Source organism: Trichechus manatus, unplaced genomic scaffold, assembly GCF_000243295.1.
Source record: "Trichechus manatus latirostris isolate Lorelei unplaced genomic scaffold, TriManLat1.0 scaffold00018, whole genome shotgun sequence".
In the NCBI taxonomy this organism is placed as follows: domain Eukaryota; kingdom Metazoa; phylum Chordata; class Mammalia; order Sirenia; family Trichechidae; genus Trichechus; species Trichechus manatus.
Window position 1 is genome coordinate 25,876,029 of NW_004443954.1, and position 20,248 is coordinate 25,896,276.

The window sequence follows — 20,248 nt, forward strand, 5'->3', positions numbered from 1 at the left end:
CTTTGAAAACAAAAAGGCAAGCTACAGACTGGGAGAAAATGTATGCAAAATACACAACTGAAGATATTATACCCAGAATATAAAAAGAAAGAATACTTACAACTTTAAGATCACAAACACCCAGAAGAAAATAAGATTTGACCACTGTACCACAGAAAACAAATGAATGGCAAATAACCACATGAAAAGATGCTCCACATCAATAGCCATTAGGGAAATGCAAATTACAAGAGATATCATTACACATACACTCCAAAAACCAAAACCACTGCCTTTGAGTTGATTGCAACTCATAGAGACCCTACAGGACAAAGCAGAACTTTCCCATAAGGTTGTCAAGGCTGTAATACCTACGGAAGCAGACTGTCACATCTTTCTCCTGTAGAGCGGCTGGTAGTTTCAAACCACCAACCTTTTGGTTAGCAGTCGAGCACTTCAACCCCTGTGCCCCAGGGCCCCTTACACATACACTAGAAAGGCTAAATTTTAAAAGATTGATAATACCAAGTTCTAGCAAGAACACAGAGCAACTGGAACTGCCTTACATTGCTGGTGAAGATGCAAAATGGTACAGAAACTTTTGAAAACAGTTGGCAATTCCGTATAAACATACAATTACCATATAATCTAGCAATACCACTCCTACGTGTTTACCTAGGAAAAATAAGTGTATGTCCTGCAAAAAGACTTGTATGGTTTGTATGAACGTTCATATTACTCATATTCATAGTAACAAAAAACAGGGAACAACCCAAATGCCTATTAACTGGTAAATAAATAAATTGTGGTATATCCATACAGTGGAATACTATTCAGCCATAAAGAGGAAAAAAATTGTTTCATAATTGTAAGATATTAGCCCTGGTGGTACAGTGGTTAAGAACTGGCTGCTAACCAAAAAGTTGGCAGTTCAAACCCACCAGCCACTCCTTGGAAACCCTATGGGCCAGATCTACTCTGTCCTACAGGGTCGCTATGAGTCAGAATCAACTCAACAGCAATGGGTTTAAGTAGGATTATAGGTTCTTTGGATGGTGGGACACAACAACAAAAACACTTGGACGGATGAAAGGCAAGCCCTTTGGGTAAATGAAGAGTTTATTTACAGCTCTAAATGAGAAACAGCTGCCAAACAGAGCCACAGAACTTGCACCCCAGGGAAATGGTAAACTGGAATTATAGGAGGTGGTTTATCATGACAAGTAGGGTGGGGTTAGCTAGGTTTCTCGGGCTGCCTGTGGATTGGCTATTTGAAATAACTCTGCAGGCCCAAATAAGAAGGGATCATCTCTGGGTGTTAGGCATCTAGAGGCCTCTGTGTCTGTTACCCAGGAGTGTTAGAGCCTGAAAGTTTTTAGTTATCTCAAAATTGAGTCAAGATGCACTTGTGAAATACTATATTACAATTGACTTCTTAATGTCTTGACATCAATTTTAAGCTTGATTATTTGGGGTATTTGGGTGGCCCACATGGTGAATGAGACTTCTAGGAAATAGGCCAAAAGTCACCCTATACAGTGAAGAAAACATTTTACTATGAGATTAAAAAGGAGGAAAACAAGTAGATGTATAAGAAGCACACGTAGGTCAGCCTGTAACCAAGTTTCCCATTTATATGGCATTAGCCAGGAAAATGGCAAGACTATAGGATAAAACAGGTTGATAGGAGACAATAATAGTAATAATAACACTGATTATGATAGTGATGACTGATTTTTTTTATTTTATTTTTTGTTGTTGAGAATATACATAGCAGAACATAACATGAATTCAACAATTTCTATGTGTACAATTCAGTGACTTTGACTACATTCTTCAAATTGTGTAACCATTTTAGTCTCCTTTTCTGAATTGTCCCTCTCATTAACATAAACTCACTACCCCCTAAGTTTCCTATCTTTATAGAATGGCACAGACAGTAGTAACCTCTACAACATTTCCCTTTAGGTGTTCTCATGGATTGAATTGTGTTTCCCAAAAATATGTGTATCAATTTGGCTAGGCCATGATTCCCAGTATTGTGTGATTGTCCACCATTTTGTTATCTGATGTGATTTTCCTATGTGTTGTAAATCCTACCTCTGTGATGTTAATGAGGTGGGATAGGCAGCAGTTATGTTAATGAGGCAGGACTCAATCTACAACACTGGACTGTGTCTTGAGCCAATCTCTTTTGAGATATAAAAGAGAGAAGCGAGCATCAAGAAAGCAGCGCCAGGAGCAGAGCTTGTCCTTTGGTCCCGGGGTTCCTGCAATGAGAAGCTCCTAGTTGAAGAGAAGACTGATGACAAGGACTTTCCTCCAGAGCTGACAGAGAGAGAAAGACTTCTGCTGGAGCTTACGCCCTGAATTTGGAATTCAAGCCTACTAGACTGCAAGAGAATAAACTTCTGTTTGTTAAAGCCATCAACTTGTGGTATTTCTGTCACAGCAGCACTAGATGACTAAGACAGGTGTCGGAGCGTACAGGTGTATGTTGTGGCAGGAAGGAAGGAGTATACAAGGATCATGTGCTAAGCAAACAGCAAGTTCAGAAAACGTAATAGAATCCCTAATATCAAATGAAGAAAAACAATGAATGTCCCATGTCCAATCTTAGGAGAGGCAGAGCATAGGCATTGCTGGAGCAGTGGTCTTAGTGTCCAGAGCGAAGTCATCTCCAGCACAGGTCCAGGGAACCCCTCCCGGGTTTCTGTGGATCATGCTTTTGAGGCTCTATGGTTATACACTGGTTTTGAGCCACTTGTAAAATTTGAAGGCAACGTTGGGCCTGGGAGTTCAATTTTCAGGTATGCTGATTCCAGGGACTTTGTTGGTACACAGCTGGCAGAAGAATTGCTGGGATCTTTGATGTCACTGTAAGCTGACCAAAGTGCTGGAAGGTGATTGGCACAACTGAAGTCCCACCTGATGGTAGCTGAAGCTAACAGTTCCCAACAGTCCAAGATTTTGCCCAGATAAGCAGTGAGTGTCTCCTCTGCAAACAGTTTTTAAGTCATATGGTCACCACTGGGTATACTTCAGGGGTGGGGTTGGGGGGGTGAGTGAGGAGTAGGGGGTTGGGGTTTCTTTTTACCCTAATTATATTTATAAATGTCTTCCTCTGGAGAGCTTCAAATCAGTATTATCAGGGTTAGGGACCTCCCTCATGGCAATGGTTGTATAATTTAAGGACTTCGCACTTAAATAGGGTTTGAATTAACCCCGTCACTGTGCCACTGGAATACTATGGGTGTTTTCCCTATAACCCTAAGGATCCGGCTTTTTGTTGCAATAGCTGGAAGAGTGCTGGGCCCACAGCCCAGAGGTTGGCAGGTCTAAACCACCCTCTGCTACCTATCACCATGCAGACTTCCCAACCTTTTTTTTTTTTTTTTTTTTCCTCCTCTTGTTTTGAATTTCTAGCCACCTAAAGCTGAGGTTTAGAGTTTCTGTCTCCATCCAATAACTCAAAGTGCAGACCTTCTAGGTGATCACAGAGAAAGGGGTGAGTGGCCTATCGCTTCCCAGGCCACCTCTGAGAGGTGAGGTGTTTTTGCTTAAGGGTGCTATAGAGCTTCTCTGTGGGGACAGCGAGGTTAGTCCCCTTGTCTGAAGCATCAGTCCCTTCACATTTGATAAGGTCCCAGTCCCTTCACACTTAATAAGGCCCAAGCACATTGGCTATGGGTCTTACAACATTAACCAACTGGGTAACTTTGACAGGTGTTCTGGAGGGTGCAGGGATGAGATATTCATCCCCTTTCCCCCTTGGATTAAACATTGGGCTACACTAAGAGGCTCAGCTCAGCTGGGAGCAATATTTACATGACAATTAAAATGAAAATTCTGAATACTGACTTAACAAAAGATTATAATTTAGTAACCCTATTGGGAGGAAGGGGAACAGGGAATGAGAGGTGGAGGATATCAAAATCTAGAAAGAAAGTAGCAGTGTTTTTAGAAATTTAGAAATAAATAGCAAAAGAGGTAAAAGATTTGAAGCCTCTGTGGAGTGGGCATTAGGGTTATAAAAGGGCTACTTTTTTTTATCTTTGTACTTCTTTATGATTTTTAAAAACTAGTTACACATGATAAAAATATAAATGCAAGTGGAGGAATTCGCCATCCAAAGAAGTCAAAGTTCTTCTGAGCCTGAGAGCCTGCCAGTGCAGGCCCACTCTCTGGTTTTGGTTCTTAACACTCCAGAAACTAGTGGGCCAGCTGTCTGAAGAGTTTGTACAATTAGTCACTGTGAACCCATTCCTATCCCACTCAAGACCAACCATGGGTCAAGTCAGTCCTACCAAAGCATTTCATATTACTCCATATATTTCATATCAGACAGACATTTCATGTTAACCCAATCTGTTGACCGAGGTCCAGGTCTACAAGATAACTATGCCTGGTTGATTGCCCACCAGGGTCTACCAAGCAGATTTCAATATTAACCTCCCGAAAGAATGGAGCAACAGTCTGAATTCCGATAATGCTAGGCTATATCATCCCTTCTGGAAGGGTGAGAGAGGGAGCACGGGTTCTATAGAGCATAGAACAGAGCCCAGTCTGCACACAGGTGAATATGAATGGGTGTACAGAGAAAATGTTTAGGCAATGTTTATGCAAAGACATAAATCCATAGTGCTTTTTGTTGTTCCAAGTCATTCTTCATATTATAACTTCATTTTTTTAAATGAGACCTCCCACTTATGTCTAATAGGACTACATTTAAATGTGAGTCTAAAACAAATTCCAATGTCATATAAATGATTTGGGATTATTCTTTTGGATTATCTATACCACATTCCTGGGATAAGTAGAATATACATGCATATATGAATATACATGTCATGTATGAATATTCATACATATATGAATACAAAAATAGCATTTAACATCACCCATTTCTCACTAAGCACTATCAGTCCTAATATAATGAATTCCTATGATGTTCAAGTCATGTTTCTCCATATACCTAACACCCCATTTTAATTTAGCTGGTTATATTGAGCCTTAAGCAGTCTCACTTAGGTAGTAGTCTGTACACTACAGCTCTTTATTAACATTAATGTTACAAAAGATAAGAAGTACAGTCTCAAGAGAGAAAGCAGTTAAATGATTTTTACTCCATTGGCTTTTGTTGTTTTTGTTGTTCCTGTTACTGTTATGGTAATCTCTGTGCACAAATAAGAAAAACAATGATAAGCAATTGAAAACGTATGCATAGGAAAAGGCTGATGTCTATATCCGTTAGGAAGAATTCCAGTTGTTAAAATCAGTCACAGTATGCTGCACCTGACCTCCATGCTGGGTGTTGTTTACTACTTAGGTTCAAAACTACAGAAAGAAGAGATCTGCCCTAAACAAGCAAATTACTAACATTTGTCTATTATTTTGTTAATATTATTTTGTTGTTGTGTTGAGAATATACACAGCAAATCACACCAATTCAACAATTTCTACATGTACCATTTAGTGACAATGATTACCTTCTTTAAGTTGTGCAACCATTCTCACCCTCCTTTTCAGAGTCTTTCCTCCTCCATTAACATGAACTCACTACCCCCGAAGGTTCCCGTCTAATCTTTCAAGTTGCTATTGTCACTTGATCCCATATAGATAGTTCTTAAAAGAGCATAATGCTTAAAGCAGACTTTTTTTTTTTTTAAACTAGTTAAGCAATAGTTTTAAGAAGACTTCAGGGGATATTTTTGGTTTAAAGTTTAAAGATTATCTCAGGGCAATAGTTTTGGGGGTTCATCCAGCTTCTATGGCTCCAGAAAGTCTAGACTCTATGAGAATTTAAAATCCTGTTCTGCATTTTCCCCCTTCTGATCAGGATTCTTCTGTAGAAGAAATCAGTCATTCTCTATTGACTGCTGGCTTTTCATATATGTCCTGAATCATACTGAGGAAGTTCCCTTCTATTCCAATCTTCTTTAGGATTTTCATCAAGAAAGGTGTTGGATTTTATCAAATGCTTTTTCTGCATCCACAGAGATGACATGTGGTTCTTTTCCTTTGTTCTACTGATGTGGTGTATTATGTTGATAGATTTTCTAATGTTGAACCTTCCCTATAGTCCTGGACTAAATCCCACTTGGTCATGGTGTATGACTCTTTTAAAATGCTGGTGGATTCTGTTCACTTGTATTTCGTTGAGGATTTTTGCATCTATATTCATAAGAAATATTGGTCTGTAGTTTTCTTTTCTTATGATGTCTTTATCTGGTTTAGGTCAGGGCTATGTTTGCTTCATTGAATGAATTAGGTAGTAGTTCTTCCTTATCTTTTGGAAGAGTTTAAACAGTATTAGTGTTAATTCTTCTCTAAATGTTTGGTAGAACTCCCCAGTGAAGACATCTGGTCCAATACTTTTGTTGTTGTTGGGAAGTTTTTGATCACTGATTCAATCTCTTCACTTGTTACATGCCTATTGAGACTTCTACTTCCTCTTGAGTCAGTTTGGGTAGGTTATGTGGTTCTAATAATTTCTCAATTTTATCTAGGTTATCCAGTTTGTTGTCATACAGTTTGTGCATAATATTCTGTCATAATTCTCTTTATTTCTAATGAGTCTGCTGTAATGTCCCCTCCTTCATTTTTTATTTTGGTTATTTGCAACTTTTCTCTTTGTCAGTCTAGCTAAAGGTCTGTCAATTTTATTGATCTTCACAAAGTACCAACTTCTGGTTTTATTGATTCTATTTTTTTTCTGTTTTCAATTTTATTTATTTCTGCTCTGCTCTTCATTTACTGTTCTAAATTTCACTGTTACAAGATTTATTGTTTCTTAATGCAAGCATTGTGGGAAAAAGTATTTAAATGTTTAAAAGAATCATTTACACAGACATTTTTAAAGATGATTATAACACTGTTTCATAAAATATCATATACTTAGTTCTATCCCTCAGCATCTTTGCATATCCTACACGTATAGATCCAAAGTTAATACAGGTTAAGAAAGAATAAATGCTTTCAAACCACTTCTCACCCATTCGAAATACATTTACTAGGTGCTTACCATGCCCCAAGTAATGTGCTAGCTCTAGGATATAAACATGAATAGATGTCATCTTAGCTCTCAGAATTCAATGCCATACAAACACGTTCACTTTAAATCAAAAGTATTTTACACTATCATGCGTTACTAACTCATGAATGTCTCTCCAGATCCTTTTTCCCAAAATACATGTTTATGTAATAGTATTTCCAAAAAACCATATGATGCGTGCCGTATTTTTCTAAAAAACTCCTGGGTATTGTGATTTCCCCAGTCCCCTTGGTATATCTTCATTGATTTATCCTCTAATTCCTTTTCTCGTTAAAAAGATAAAACTAAATATCACCCTTTCCAAATTAGAGAGAAAAATAATTTCCTTCTCTCTCTGCTCTGGAGAATGAGAGTGTTAATTTATTAAAAATTTACCCCTTCCTCCTTATGTGAAAAGAATTGATAAAGATGTCATAAAAAGAGCATTGCTTTCCAAACAAGAAAGACTGGGTTCAAATCCTGACTGATACTTAATGTGCACCACTTACAAAAGTACTTTACCTCCCTGCTCCTAAGTTCTCTCATCTATAAAAAGAGAATAATAAAGCGAAACTCAGCATCTTTAAGAGAAAGGATTAGATATAATAAATGTTAAGGTCTACCATAGTCCTGGGTATGCAGTAGGCACAAAATTAATGTTCATTCTTCTTTCCTTCCTATTATCTGTCCAAAATTTTTATGTCCTTTTGTTTCACTGCAGTTTATCACTGCTCATTATAGAAACTTACATAACATTATAACCAGAACAGTGTACCACTTAATATATAAAAAGCACACTCTATATAGAGGCAGTCTTCAGCTGGTGAAGTAAATAGCAATTCATTTTTTTTTATGGATATATGACTCACACTGAACTGACACCATAGTTACTCTTTATGTAACTAATTGCATTCAGTTCCTAAACGCCAAACTTATATTATTTTGGCACTTCAATGTGTGGCTCCAAGAACATTAATCATTGTACTTTGAGTCAGTTCCAGACATAGATTTCAAAGTTTTATAAGACTTGTTCCTATACCCATCATAAAGTGGAAAAACCTTAAAAGGTTGCCTGGTTAAGTCTCATGTAAAATATCACAAGTATTCAAAACAGATGATTTATTTTTCATAGTCTAATCAAGTTTATTTATCCTTCTAGGAAATGCTTTTATTCATATCTAATTAAATGTTTTATTAATGCAGGTGAATATAGGAAAAACAATCTATCAAGTTCTTCTTCAGAGAAATTCTTTCTCCAATTTGAGGAAAACTTTAAAAGTCACCTTTCTCTTTTCCAGGTTAAATAATTCCAGATTCTTTAATTTTTCTCCACAGGGCCTGCCTTAAATTTTTCCCCTATTTTTTTCTGATCTCTTTGGATTTCTTGATATTTTACTAACATCTAAACGATCATATTTCTAGGAAATAGCTAGAAATGCAGCTTAGTAGTAGACCAGCTTTTTCTAATCACTAAAAAATGGTGACCCCTTGTCCCATGAAAATGCTTGCAAGTTCATTAGAGAGATGTTCTCAGGAAACTGGGCTCCACACATTTAGCAAAAGAAACTATGAGGCTGTTGTAGAGACCGTACAATCATACTTTTTTATCAAATCAGTAATTAGTAAATTAAGTACTTTGAGGCTATGTTATCTAGTGCTGCTGTAACAGAAATACCACGTTGGGGGTGGGGGAGCTTTAACAAACAGAAATTTTTTTTTTTTTTTTCTTTTCCTCTCACAGTTTAGGATGCTAGAAGTTCGAATTCAGGGCGGTAGCTCTAGGTTTTCTCTCATTGTCAGCTCCAGGGGAAGGTCCTCTTCAGCTTGTTTCCTGGTTCCTTGGAGATCTCCATGTGGCTTGGCATCAATCTTCCGCTATCTCTGCTTACTCTCTCTGCTCACTCCATTGCTTTTTAAATCTCTTTATATCTCAAAAGAGATTAAGTCAAGATATACTCTACACTGTCCTGCCTCATTAACATAAACAAAGACAACCCATTCCCAAATGGGATTATAACACAGGCAGACCAAAAAAACCAAACCCCTTGCCTTCGAGTCGATTCCAACTAATAGCTACCCTATGGGACAGAGTGGCACTGCCCCATAGGGTTTTCAAGGAACAGCTGGTGGATTCAAACTACTGATCTTTTGGTTGGCAGCCATAGCTCATAATCACTGCACTACCAGAGTTCCAACCACAGGCACAGAGGTTAGGATTTACAGCACTTACTTTGGGGGGAACACAATCCAATCCATAACACTACTATATTCCATTTATTCATAAGTACATTCAATATGCATTTTACACTAAGCTAGCAATATATAAAAGGAAAGAAAAAAAAGTCATAAGTCTCTTTATGGCATTTACAATGCCCTAGGAGAAAAACATAGACACGTAAAATTATATAAGTTCAGAAAAAAACACACAGAAACAATTCCAAAATAACAGAAAATTAATCCATAATTGCTGAGAAAATGAAGAACTGATGACTAACAAAAGTCAAATGGGATTATCCAAGGACAAGTTTTTTAGGGTAGGCTCATTTTGAAGAAGCAGACGGAAATTCTGTACCCTATTCCATGTGCTTCATCGTGTTACCAAAAAAAGAAAAAATGTATTGATGGAGCACTGTACTGATACTTCAATTACAAATCTTTTTGTTCATCACTGCTTTCAAGGTTGGTTAAATTTAATTGGTTTTCATCTTCCCAAATTAAAATATTTTCATTCTCAAAAACATCAAGTATTTCTAATATATTTCTGTTGCTGATATTTAAGGATGTCTCAACTTGGCAAATACCTAACAGGTAGGTTTGACCAAGCATTCCAAAGGAGAAAGGATAGTTCATATTTTCTCTTACTACTTGGTTCAGGTTTGTTCTTGAGCTCTGGAATCTGTTATTTAATAAGTTGTTATTTTCATCAACTGCTTTAAAGATTTCACTTGCCTGATTCCTGGGATCTTGTGTATATGTATTCACTTCACTCACAACTAACAATATGTGCAGGAAATTCACACAAAATCTTTTCTTTAAATATGGTTGAAATTTATTTAAATTATTTTTTCTCTCTAAGTCCAAGAAGTTAATTCTTTCTGATTTTCCTCTTTTATCCATCAAGTCGTATGTGCTGTTGAAATAAAGCCAATCAAATGCCTCATCAATGGCATTATCTATAAATACTTTTTCCCTACTTGTTTTATTGTTCATATCTTTGGCCACTTTTTTGTTTGACTGTAGTAAACAGGGGTGTATTTTCTTCCATAAATGGAAACCCAAGAAATTCTCAATATCAGAATCTTTGTGATATGCAAATCCTCGGTCTCCCTCATTTACAGGTTGGATAGTAACAGTTAGTATTGGGCAATGTTGACCACAAACAGCATAGAGTTTATCCAAAGAGTCACCTTCCTGAAGAGTACCATGAATCGTATTATTGGCAGGCAATGGCTGGTTTTTAACGGTATTATCAGATACAGGATGGACTTTGTTACCGGCAGATGTAAAGGCATGAGTGACGGATGTGCATACTCTTCCAGGATGATTATCCTTCTCCTCTGTGTGGTGATTTGGTATTCTTTCCATGGAGCAGATTTTATTTTGAACATCTAGCAAATCCTCATTACAATGCTCAGAATCACTACCATGAGGCATATTAAAATAGTAACATTTCAGTTCAAGGGGTTTAGAAAGTTCCTCTAGTTCTGAAGAGGATAATTCAGCCATAGTTGGGCCTGGGGCCAAACTTCCAAAAGGTGAATATGGTACCTCGCTACTGTTATCAAGTAGTGTATCCACTGATGTGGTGTCTGCATTGCTACACATGCCAGGATTTTCAGGGGATGACACTCTTAGCAAATGGTTTTCTTTCAGGAACCACTTGCCTCTGTCAATCAGCACTCCTTCCTCTATGTCTCTGAGGATTCTGTTATGATCATTTTGTTTTGTACTATGTTCTACAGTATCTCCCCCATTATAATTGGCCCCCACATCATTAAAGTCACATTTATCTTGTATTTCCTCCTGAAATTCCTGCAACATAGGTGAACCACTAGTTATTTGTTTGAAGGAACCAAATGACTGACCTTCAGAATCATAAAGGCCTGCTTTCCTGGCACACTGAAATTCCACAGAATTGTGAGGACAAACCTGAGATCTGTGTGCAGACCCCCAAAAAAGAGATGGTTTAATAATCTCTGCTTTACCATAAAGTTTTGCTATTGTCCTTTTAACAAACCCTGTGTTGTATTCTTTTTCCTGGGCAATCTCTTCACCATTGTCATTGGAAACATCACTGGATGTTTTATATGGCTGTTCACTCTCACTGTCTTGTCTGTAGTCTGACAAATCAGAAGTTACTGGACTTTTTAAGCTTTTTTTAAAATCAAGAGGGGACTCTGAATAACTTCCAATTTCCATGCTTTTCACCATCATTTTTACTCTCATTTTAGTTTTTCCTTCATTGATCTCCTTTCCAGTGTTCTGCTTAGAATCATAGCAAAGAACTAAAGATGGCGGTGTTACCAGACTTCTACTGATCGTCTCACATATTACATTGCTCTTTCTTTCTTCTTCTATAATGTTTCTACTAGAGACTTCTATAAGTTCCAAATTTTTACTAGCCTCTAACTCTTTTTGGGTTGATTCTTCAGCAGCTTGCTCTCCTGCATTTACCTTTGTATTAAAGATATTAGTGTCCTGGTTTTCTAATTCTTCAAAAGACTCCAATTCTGAAATGTTTCTTTCACTTGATGTCATGCTGTTAGTTATTGAGCCTGCTTCTTCAGAAGTCCTTGATTCTTCCTTATCAAAGGATGTATATGCATTTTTATCCTGATTTTTATCCTTTAGTGAACAACTCTGAAATTGAGCCAGAGAACTATGTTTCTGCTTCTTACCAAATTCTGGTTCTGTTGCATTTAGGGAAAGGCCACAATGGCTTAAATTACTCATATTCTGATGTGACACCAATGTATTAAAGCTATTTTTATACCCAGGATCTGCCAAAATATTCAGGTCTTTTTGAACTTTATCAACTCTTTCTAACTCTTCAATTAATTCCAAGTTATCAGTGTATACATTTGCTTTGGAATTTAAGAAGTCATTGGCATTGCAGACTTTCATGGGAATGTAGGCCTCATCAATTGGACAAGTTGCCTCATGGATATGGTTCTCCTTTTGAACACAAGACACAGCATCAGTAAGTGAACAAACCTCTCCTAGAAAACAAGCCTTATTCCTGGAGAAGGTCTGATCCATGGCACAACTATTACTAGGAGAAAAAGTATCACTAGGGTTACAGGTCTCTTCTGGAAGACAAATCTTACTCACAGTGCACATATTACATGGAAAACAAGTCACTTCTGAAACAAAGACTTCAGGGACAGTGGCCAAAGAGGAGATTTCCTGTGTTTTTTCATTTTCAATGAACTTAGGATCTTTCTGATTTTGGGGTGTGAAACAATTTGCAGAAAGACCTACTGGAACCATATCTTGTTTTTTCTCATTGAGTCCAAAGCAATCTGTGGTTGACTCCATTAAATTGGCAACAGCAGTCTTCAAGTCATCAGCATCCTCTGTGATGGCGACGTGCTTTAGAACCTCCAACAATGCAAATATTTCTGAAGATCTGCTGGTACTCTTGTGTGCATCACCTTGACAGAAGCTACTCATAATTCCCTTTAGGTTTAGCACCAGGAGCCAAGCTAGAAGGAGATTAGTGGATGAATTACATATTGCAGGAGAAGGGAAGGAAACATCTGAAAGTGAACCTGCCATTTGAACAACTCCATTCTGAGTCTTTTGAATACTAGGAACTGAAGCTTGCAGTTGGTGAAGCAACAGAGCTGGTATGAGGCCTTTTTGAGGGTCCTCTCCAATAGGATCCACTTGAACAGCAGCCTCTACACTTCGTTCTTTTGTAGCTAGGTTTATTTTTTGACAAGTATGGCTTACCTCCTGTCCTGCCTTTTCAGCAGATGCCTGACTTTTACTATTATGATCATCAATAGCTGACTGTGATAAAGGACAATATTCATGCAGAGAAACCAAGTAAGCATCGTTCAGAGATCCAACTTGGTTCTCATAGAGGTCTTTGGTAAGTTCTTCAGCATTACCTCTGGCGATAGGAGACTTACCTACCTCTTTATCTAGATTACCTCCTGTCAAATTTGCATTTTCAGTTACATGCTTATTACTTCCCATAACAAAATAATTTCCTTTTCTTGAACTTCTGTGATTATTTCCTGGAAAATCATTATTGTTACAACCTACCATATTCCTTTCACTTTTGCATACTGGAGCTGATTTTCTAGGTTGCAAAGCTGGAAATGCGTTTATGTTCTGTAACCATCTCTGTATGTAATTTTGAATTGACAGATGGGCAATATCCTCAGGAAAATCAGCTTTTTTCAGAAAAGCTAAGGTATTTCCTCTGGCTGTAGCATATTGTTTACTTACAATAGTGCCTGATTTCAACTTTTCTCCTTTTTGTTTTTTATGGTTTTTTAAAGTTATGTGTGAGTTATTAACTTTTGAAACTAAACTCTTCTTTGTAATTCCTCTCAAGTACCCAGATGCCACTTCTGCCTGAGATTGGAGTCCACAAAAAGTTCTGGGTGTTTTCTCGAGAAAGTTAAAGACATGAAATAAACTTTGATTTTCAAAAGTATTTTTGCAATATTTAAATTCACTCTGGGGAAATACTTTATCTCCCTGACCAACTGCCCTTTTTGTAGATCCTCCTAAGCTCACTTTCTTTAGCGGTCTAGATTTTGCTTTGGCTAAAAGTCCTTGAACCTTAGGATTTTGAGTAGTATTTAATTTATTTCTATGGAAATTCTTGGAAATCATGGAATTCAGATTACTTCTGGAACAGAAATCATTTGATTCAATTACCATATTACTTGCATGGAGGCCTTCGTCACAAAGTACCTCTCCTTTAGCGGGACTGTGTGAATCTTGCAATATGGTTTCCTGCAAAATTTTACCTCCTGTGTTCATTCTCTCGCTCTTACTGGGGAAGCCTTTGGTTACAATCTCCCCATCCTGATGCCCTGTATTTATCACTTGCTGAGATTGTGTCTTCTTTTTGCTGGCAATAGACAATGAAATCAGCTTTTCATTATCTGGAAATTTTGTTAAACCACATTGAGCAAATTCATTAATTAGTTTGTCAATTCTTGTGGTGACAGTTGAGGATCCTACCAAAGCTGAGGCTTCAGAAATAGTTTTTTTAGTTCCAGAGTTGTCACCTGAAGAGTGCGTTGTATCAGCTGAGACTGGACGAAACTTATCATTGGTGTTATCACAAGGTCTGAAGGTCTCGGTACTAGTTTTGTTGTCTGATATTACACTATCAACTGTATCTTCCTCCACAATTGAGTTCTCTGAAATAGTCTGTGGCAGGCCATTCTGGGTCATCTCTAACATCTTCTGACTTGTAATTTCTATAACAGCAGTATTTACAGCACTTGACTTTAGCAATCTGCTTTCCTTTTTTCTTTCTAAAGATGACTCCATCTGCTCATCATTGTTGATCTGAACACGTACTGGTGTGTTAGATACTGATGACATTTTACTGCTAGAACATGTGAACATATGATACTCAGATTTGTTTTCCTCATCTTCTGTTTCTTCATTATAGGAAAACTGTCTGATCATTTTCTCTTGAATTTCTGTTTCAGATACTAAGGTCACACTCCCTATCACAGATTTCTTTTGTCTCACTCTCCTTGGTCCAGGTGTAGGGGGCCTATAAAAATGGTGCTTTTCTTGATCCGGAGTTACCTGAATGACATCTGTGTCCATAGCAGCATTCTCCCAACTAGCAGAACTACAAGTTTCAACCCTTTGATCTGTCATTTGAGTTTTTACCTCTTCTATCAAATTGCTCTCTTGATTATTGCTCTTCATCATAGGTAACATTTCTGCAGACAATGAACATGCTGCAAGCTTTAAACCAGATGACTTATCATCTGTTCTTCCTGAAAAACTGCTTACCTCACACTTTTCTTCATTATTAGAAAGCTCAGCTCTACTGACAGTAGTTGTCCATTTTATAGTTTCCTCCTCTTTTATCTTGAATCGAACTTTCATCTCAACTGTCATAGTGCCATCGTGATTAAAAATAACTGATTTCTCAATATCATCTTCAGAAGGCTCTATCAGTAAATTTTGAGAATCATTTTTTTCTAATGCCAAGTAATTCTCAGGAGCAAAAGAACAGTCTGAGTAGCAATCATTATTATTATTATGCACTTTCTGAGACGAAACAGAATAAATCTGGGACCTTGGGCTTGAAGGCACATGTGTGCTCACTTCAACGATTTTAAGAGTAAAAAATGCCCCACATCAAAATACAATGTGGAATGGAGAAGTTATAAATGTCCAATGAAAAACGCAGCAAAGAAGAAAAAAAAAAAAAGAAACAATTAGTATAAAAACACAATATTATCTAAATTTCATAGTAAAGTTTTACTGATATCTTTCTCATCTCTATGTAGTCATTGATTATTTGAGAAAACTTACTGTAATATCTGGTACATTTCTACACATTACTCTTAAAATGAGACCTTATAATTCTACTTCAATAAGGAGATGACAAAAATTTAATTTTACTAAGTTTAATAAAGTAATTTTAATAAGGGATGTATAAAGTAGGAATTCCTAAGGATTCTAACAAAAGTAAAGTGTTTTGTGGGTTTTTGTCTACTAATACTGAAACTGCAGTCTAGCCAAGTGCTACTCACCTATCCAAACAAGGCAAGTAGCAATTTATGGTAGTATGCATTTTCCTATATGTGCATATCAAAGGGAGACATCTATAGTTTTATGAATGTTGAAACATTTTGAGAATTTATTTAAAAGGCTGGAATAATGAAGTAATAATTATTAATTTAGCATTTACTTTGTATAGACAGTGCATGTGATTTAACATAGAGCACAGAAAAGAACAGAGCTAGACATAGGCCCAGATATCTGGTTATCTTTTAATGTGTGTCTCTAGAGCTAACCCTGGCACTCGTGCTTCTTAAAGTCAACCAAATTTCTATTACTAGTTTTTGTAAGATATTTCACATGCTTGCCATCAGGTAAATACCTTTAATGTTTCAGAGGATAAACCTAGAAATATGTTTCTGCTTATTTTGGATATACTTTTACCATATTAAAAAGTCTCTCTCTCTCTTTTTTTTGTAGGTAAAACTTAACAAAGCCCTCAGATTCCTTAAAGCCATCAAAAATTATACTCAGTGACCTATACCAGACACAAAAAAATAAAATCATTTTAGTAAAATGACCAAAGTGAAATAGTACTAACAGATGCACTAGTAATTATCTACTGAATACATCCATGATATAATAAAATGACAATAAATAGATGAGCTTCCCCCTCGTTAGCAGTAAGTAGTGGGATTAACACTGCTTAAAAGGAATATTATTCCATTTCTAAATGAATGAAAATTAAAATTAAGTATAAATGGCAATCAGTACTTTAGCATACAGCTAAAGTTTTGCTGGAAATATTGAGCATAATGAATAATGAGACTACCTATGCTGTCATAGGTAACATAAAGTCTACTCCACAAGCCTGGGCCTCAAGAGACCCTCCTCCTCCCCTAACCAAAAGATAAAGTCACAGTGAGCAGCAGTTCCTAAGGAATTATCAATCTATATTATTGTTAACCAGCATGAATTGGCTGCATGAACTTTTTAAAATAAATAAAAGGTGGAGCTAAAGGCCTGTGATCTTTACTGGAATAACTGCAGAAAGCAGAGCATATTTGTAGTTTAGAGATGTGGGAAAATACAGTCACTCAGCTAATCTGCTGAGCTCAGCCATGAATGCTGCATGTTACTATTTAGAGAAAACTCTGTATATACCAGAGACATCACTTTCATGGATTCCACAGAATTCTCTAAAACAAGAAATACTTGCATATTGATTTTTTAACTAGGTATTATATGCAAACAGGTCCCGGGGTGGCACAAATGATTTGCCCTCGACTACTAACCTAAAGGTTGGCAGTTTGAACCCACTCAGCCGTTCTGTGAAAGAAAGGCCTGGTGATCTGCTTCCATAAACCTTAAAGCCAAGAAAACCCTATGGAGCAGTTGTACTCTGTAACACGTGGGGTCGCTGTGAGTCGGAATCCCCTCCAGGGCAATGAGTTTGTTTTTATATGCAAAAAAAAAAAAAAAACCCATCTATTTAAATAGATATGTCATTGATTTAGAAAAATCTAAAAAAGGATAATCTCTGTGATAAATGATAAAATATCACCAGTTTCACTTTAGAATGTTTTTAATCTCATATTTTGTCTACCGGAATAAGGCAATTGGTCATTTAAGCATGGATTTTTTTGTTGAGGTAAAAAAAAAGAAAAAAAGCTCAGGGCTAAAAATAAGGGCTATATATTTAAGTGACTTACTCTTTCTGCTTTCTGACCTAGCATTTCCTTTGGGGTACACAGGATGAGCAATCCCTGGTAACCTAGCAGGAAGCAAGTACTTTTGGATGTCATAATTTCCTGGTTTAAATGGCTCCCTTCCTGCTGCCACAATGGCTCCAGAGCTCAGGATCACTGCCTGGAGGCTGGGCACCTAGAAGAAAGCAAAGACTTCAGGTCTTCACTTGAGCAACATAAAGTTTTGTTCTTTCCATGTGATAATTTTATAATTGTGACTGAATCAATTCAACAACTTCCTGGGCTTGAAGGAGTTAATCACCAAGGATTTGTTAGGGATCAATGGTGTATACAAAATAGCTGAACATACCAGAAAGGGTGGGAGAGGGGCAATATCTCTGTTGAGCATAGCACTAGCTGGGTAGACAGACGGGTCTTACAGAATAACTAAAAAAAAAAAAAAAAAAAAACCCGTCGCACCAAGTTGATTCCCACTCATAGAGACCCTATAGAAATGCCCCACAGGGTTTCCAAGGATGTAAATCTTTACCAAAGCAGACTGCCACATCCTTCTCCCGTGGAGTGACTGGTGGATTCGAACCACTGACCTTTTGGTTAGTAGCCCAGCACTTAACCACTGCACCACGAGGGCTTCTTTATGGAATAACTAAAGAAATCTTTAAAAAAATAAAACAAAGGTGTGCAGGACTGCTTCTGTCTTCCCCACCAAAGTCTTCAGCATCGGCCAATGAGCTCCAGAGCCAGGTGGGAAAGCGCCTGGTGCACACTGTAGCACAGGAAAGTGCGCTCTTGTGGACAGACTCTCTCTCGATGCAAGGGAGGCTCCCCGGCCCCCTGCAGGACCCCAGGTGTACCCTCTCTCCCTCTAGGCCAATGCCACTCTTGGCCAATCCTTTTTAAAAAAAAAATGCCTTTGAGACTGGATTCTGTGTTAACACATCATAACTTCGCAAAAGTGAAGACAGAGTGTGGAAGAAGAGATCCTCATGTCCGACGCCCCAAAGGAAAAACAGAGTTTTAGCCCAGGGGATCAGGAGAGCCAGGTGGAGGGAGTGGCCTTGAGACCAACAGACTTCACCCCCTACCCCTGCAAAGGCGACACCTTCGGGCCCACAGATACTCCCGTCAAAAGGTGAAACTTAGTGGGCCCACAGATACCCACCAACGAGGGCGGAGGTGGTGGGGGGGTGCTTTTGGGCCGAAAGGACCCTGACAAGGGCGACAGACCCTCAGGCGTGAGGAGCCTCGGGAACACTCACCTTTCTTCCGTCCGTCGCGTACAGCTTCGCCACCGGGCACCGCATGACCTCGGTAAGGTGCTGCAGAAAGGCCTCGAAGCTCTGGGTGACTCTCGGGCTCACCACCACAACACGCCCTGTGCGCGGGTCGCCGTTCCTGAAGACCACGAGCCTCCGCGGGCCGCGCGGCGGGACCGACTGGGCGGCGGCGGCGCCGCGGCGCTGCGCCTGAGCGTTGACTGCCCGGCTGCTCTGCCAGGGCCGCGGCCGCTGGCGCGCGCGCTTCAGGTCCACCGGCTGCACCCTCCGCCCGTTCGAGCACAGGTACGACTGGCCGTCCTGCAGCTCCTCCAGGCGCGTGACGCTGTGCATGCCCCGCGGGGTGCTGATGTTCCTCACCCCGAACGGCAGGGGAACCTTCCTGGACAAGTTATCCAGCAAAGCATCAAATGTCTTGAAGGAGCGGGGGTTGACCACCACCTTGACCCCGCCAAATTGGGGGTCTCCGCTCTTATAGAAGCTGATCCGTTTGGCCGCAACAGGATGAGTAACGCTCAAATGGCGGGCGTAGGGAACTCGACCTTCAGGAGAAGTCGGATGAATCATGGAGAAACTGGTGGAAGGGGTTTCGCTCATCTTGATTGAGACCTAGAGAGGCAAGAAAATTGTTAATCTCCAGAATGACAGCACAGTAGAGAGTACAGAAAATGCTAATGAATGCTAATTATAGTTGACATCCAGGATATTCCTAGGATTCTTTTCATACATTACCTGCCATTTTTGAAAGATAATTTCAAGAGTCTTACAAGAAAAAGACATAAATGAAACTGTTAAATAAGGTTATTTATAATTAAAAATGAAAACAAACTAAATGCACTAATAAAGTCTTAGGTAAATAAATTATTATTTATACACCCATGCAATAGAAAGCTATACAACCATTAAATACGGCTTTATAGATCTATATTTATTGGCATAGAAAGATGGTCATGACATATTGTTAAATGAAAAAAGCAGTTTACAAAATATATTTTATATCGCTGACTTATATGCATACATATTATACAATAGAGAAAAGTCTGAAATATGTACATCCCAGGGTTAAATGGTAGTTATCTCTGGATGGCACGGCTACTGATAAGATTTGTGGCTTTTTATAATTGCCATTCTTGGTGAGCAGAGGTAAGATGTGGCGGTCTGCTTCCATAAAAATTTCAGCCTCAGAAACCCTATGGTTCTACTCTGTCCTATAGAGTCACTCTGAGTTGGAATAGACTGGACGGCAATGGGTTTCCTTTTTTTTTTTAATACTTTGTGAACTTTTAAAAATTAACAGGAATTATTGCACAATTTAAAAATAACAAAAGAAGCACAAAGCACCAACCATCCAGTGAGAAAATTAAGAGAGTTTTGCAATGATGAGTTTAGTTCTTCATATCTCGGCAGTCGAGGAAAAGGGGTGAAACAGAAAAAGTTTAAAAGTTCTAATTGTCTCTTAAATGGAACCAAACAAGTTCATATGGAGGAAAATAATTTTAACATTAAATTCTTGGAAAAATGTATCACATAGA

The 20,248-nt window shown here is 38.2% G+C and overlaps 1 protein-coding gene across 1 annotated transcript; it reads right to left on the bottom strand.

Annotated features, from left to right (window-relative positions):
• Positions 1-9,658: 9,658 nt before the first annotated feature.
• On the bottom strand, positions 9,659-19,361 carry LOC101353988 (RP1 axonemal microtubule associated). Its single transcript, XM_004372589.2, has 3 exons — positions 18,699-19,361; positions 17,443-17,614; positions 9,659-15,330 (listed from the first exon to the last, which is right to left on the bottom strand). Exons 1-3 carry the CDS (start codon positions 19,311-19,313, stop codon positions 9,659-9,661), a joined length of 6,459 nt encoding a protein of 2,152 aa, XP_004372646.1. The 5' UTR covers positions 19,314-19,361.
• Positions 19,362-20,248: the final 887 nt, after the last annotated feature.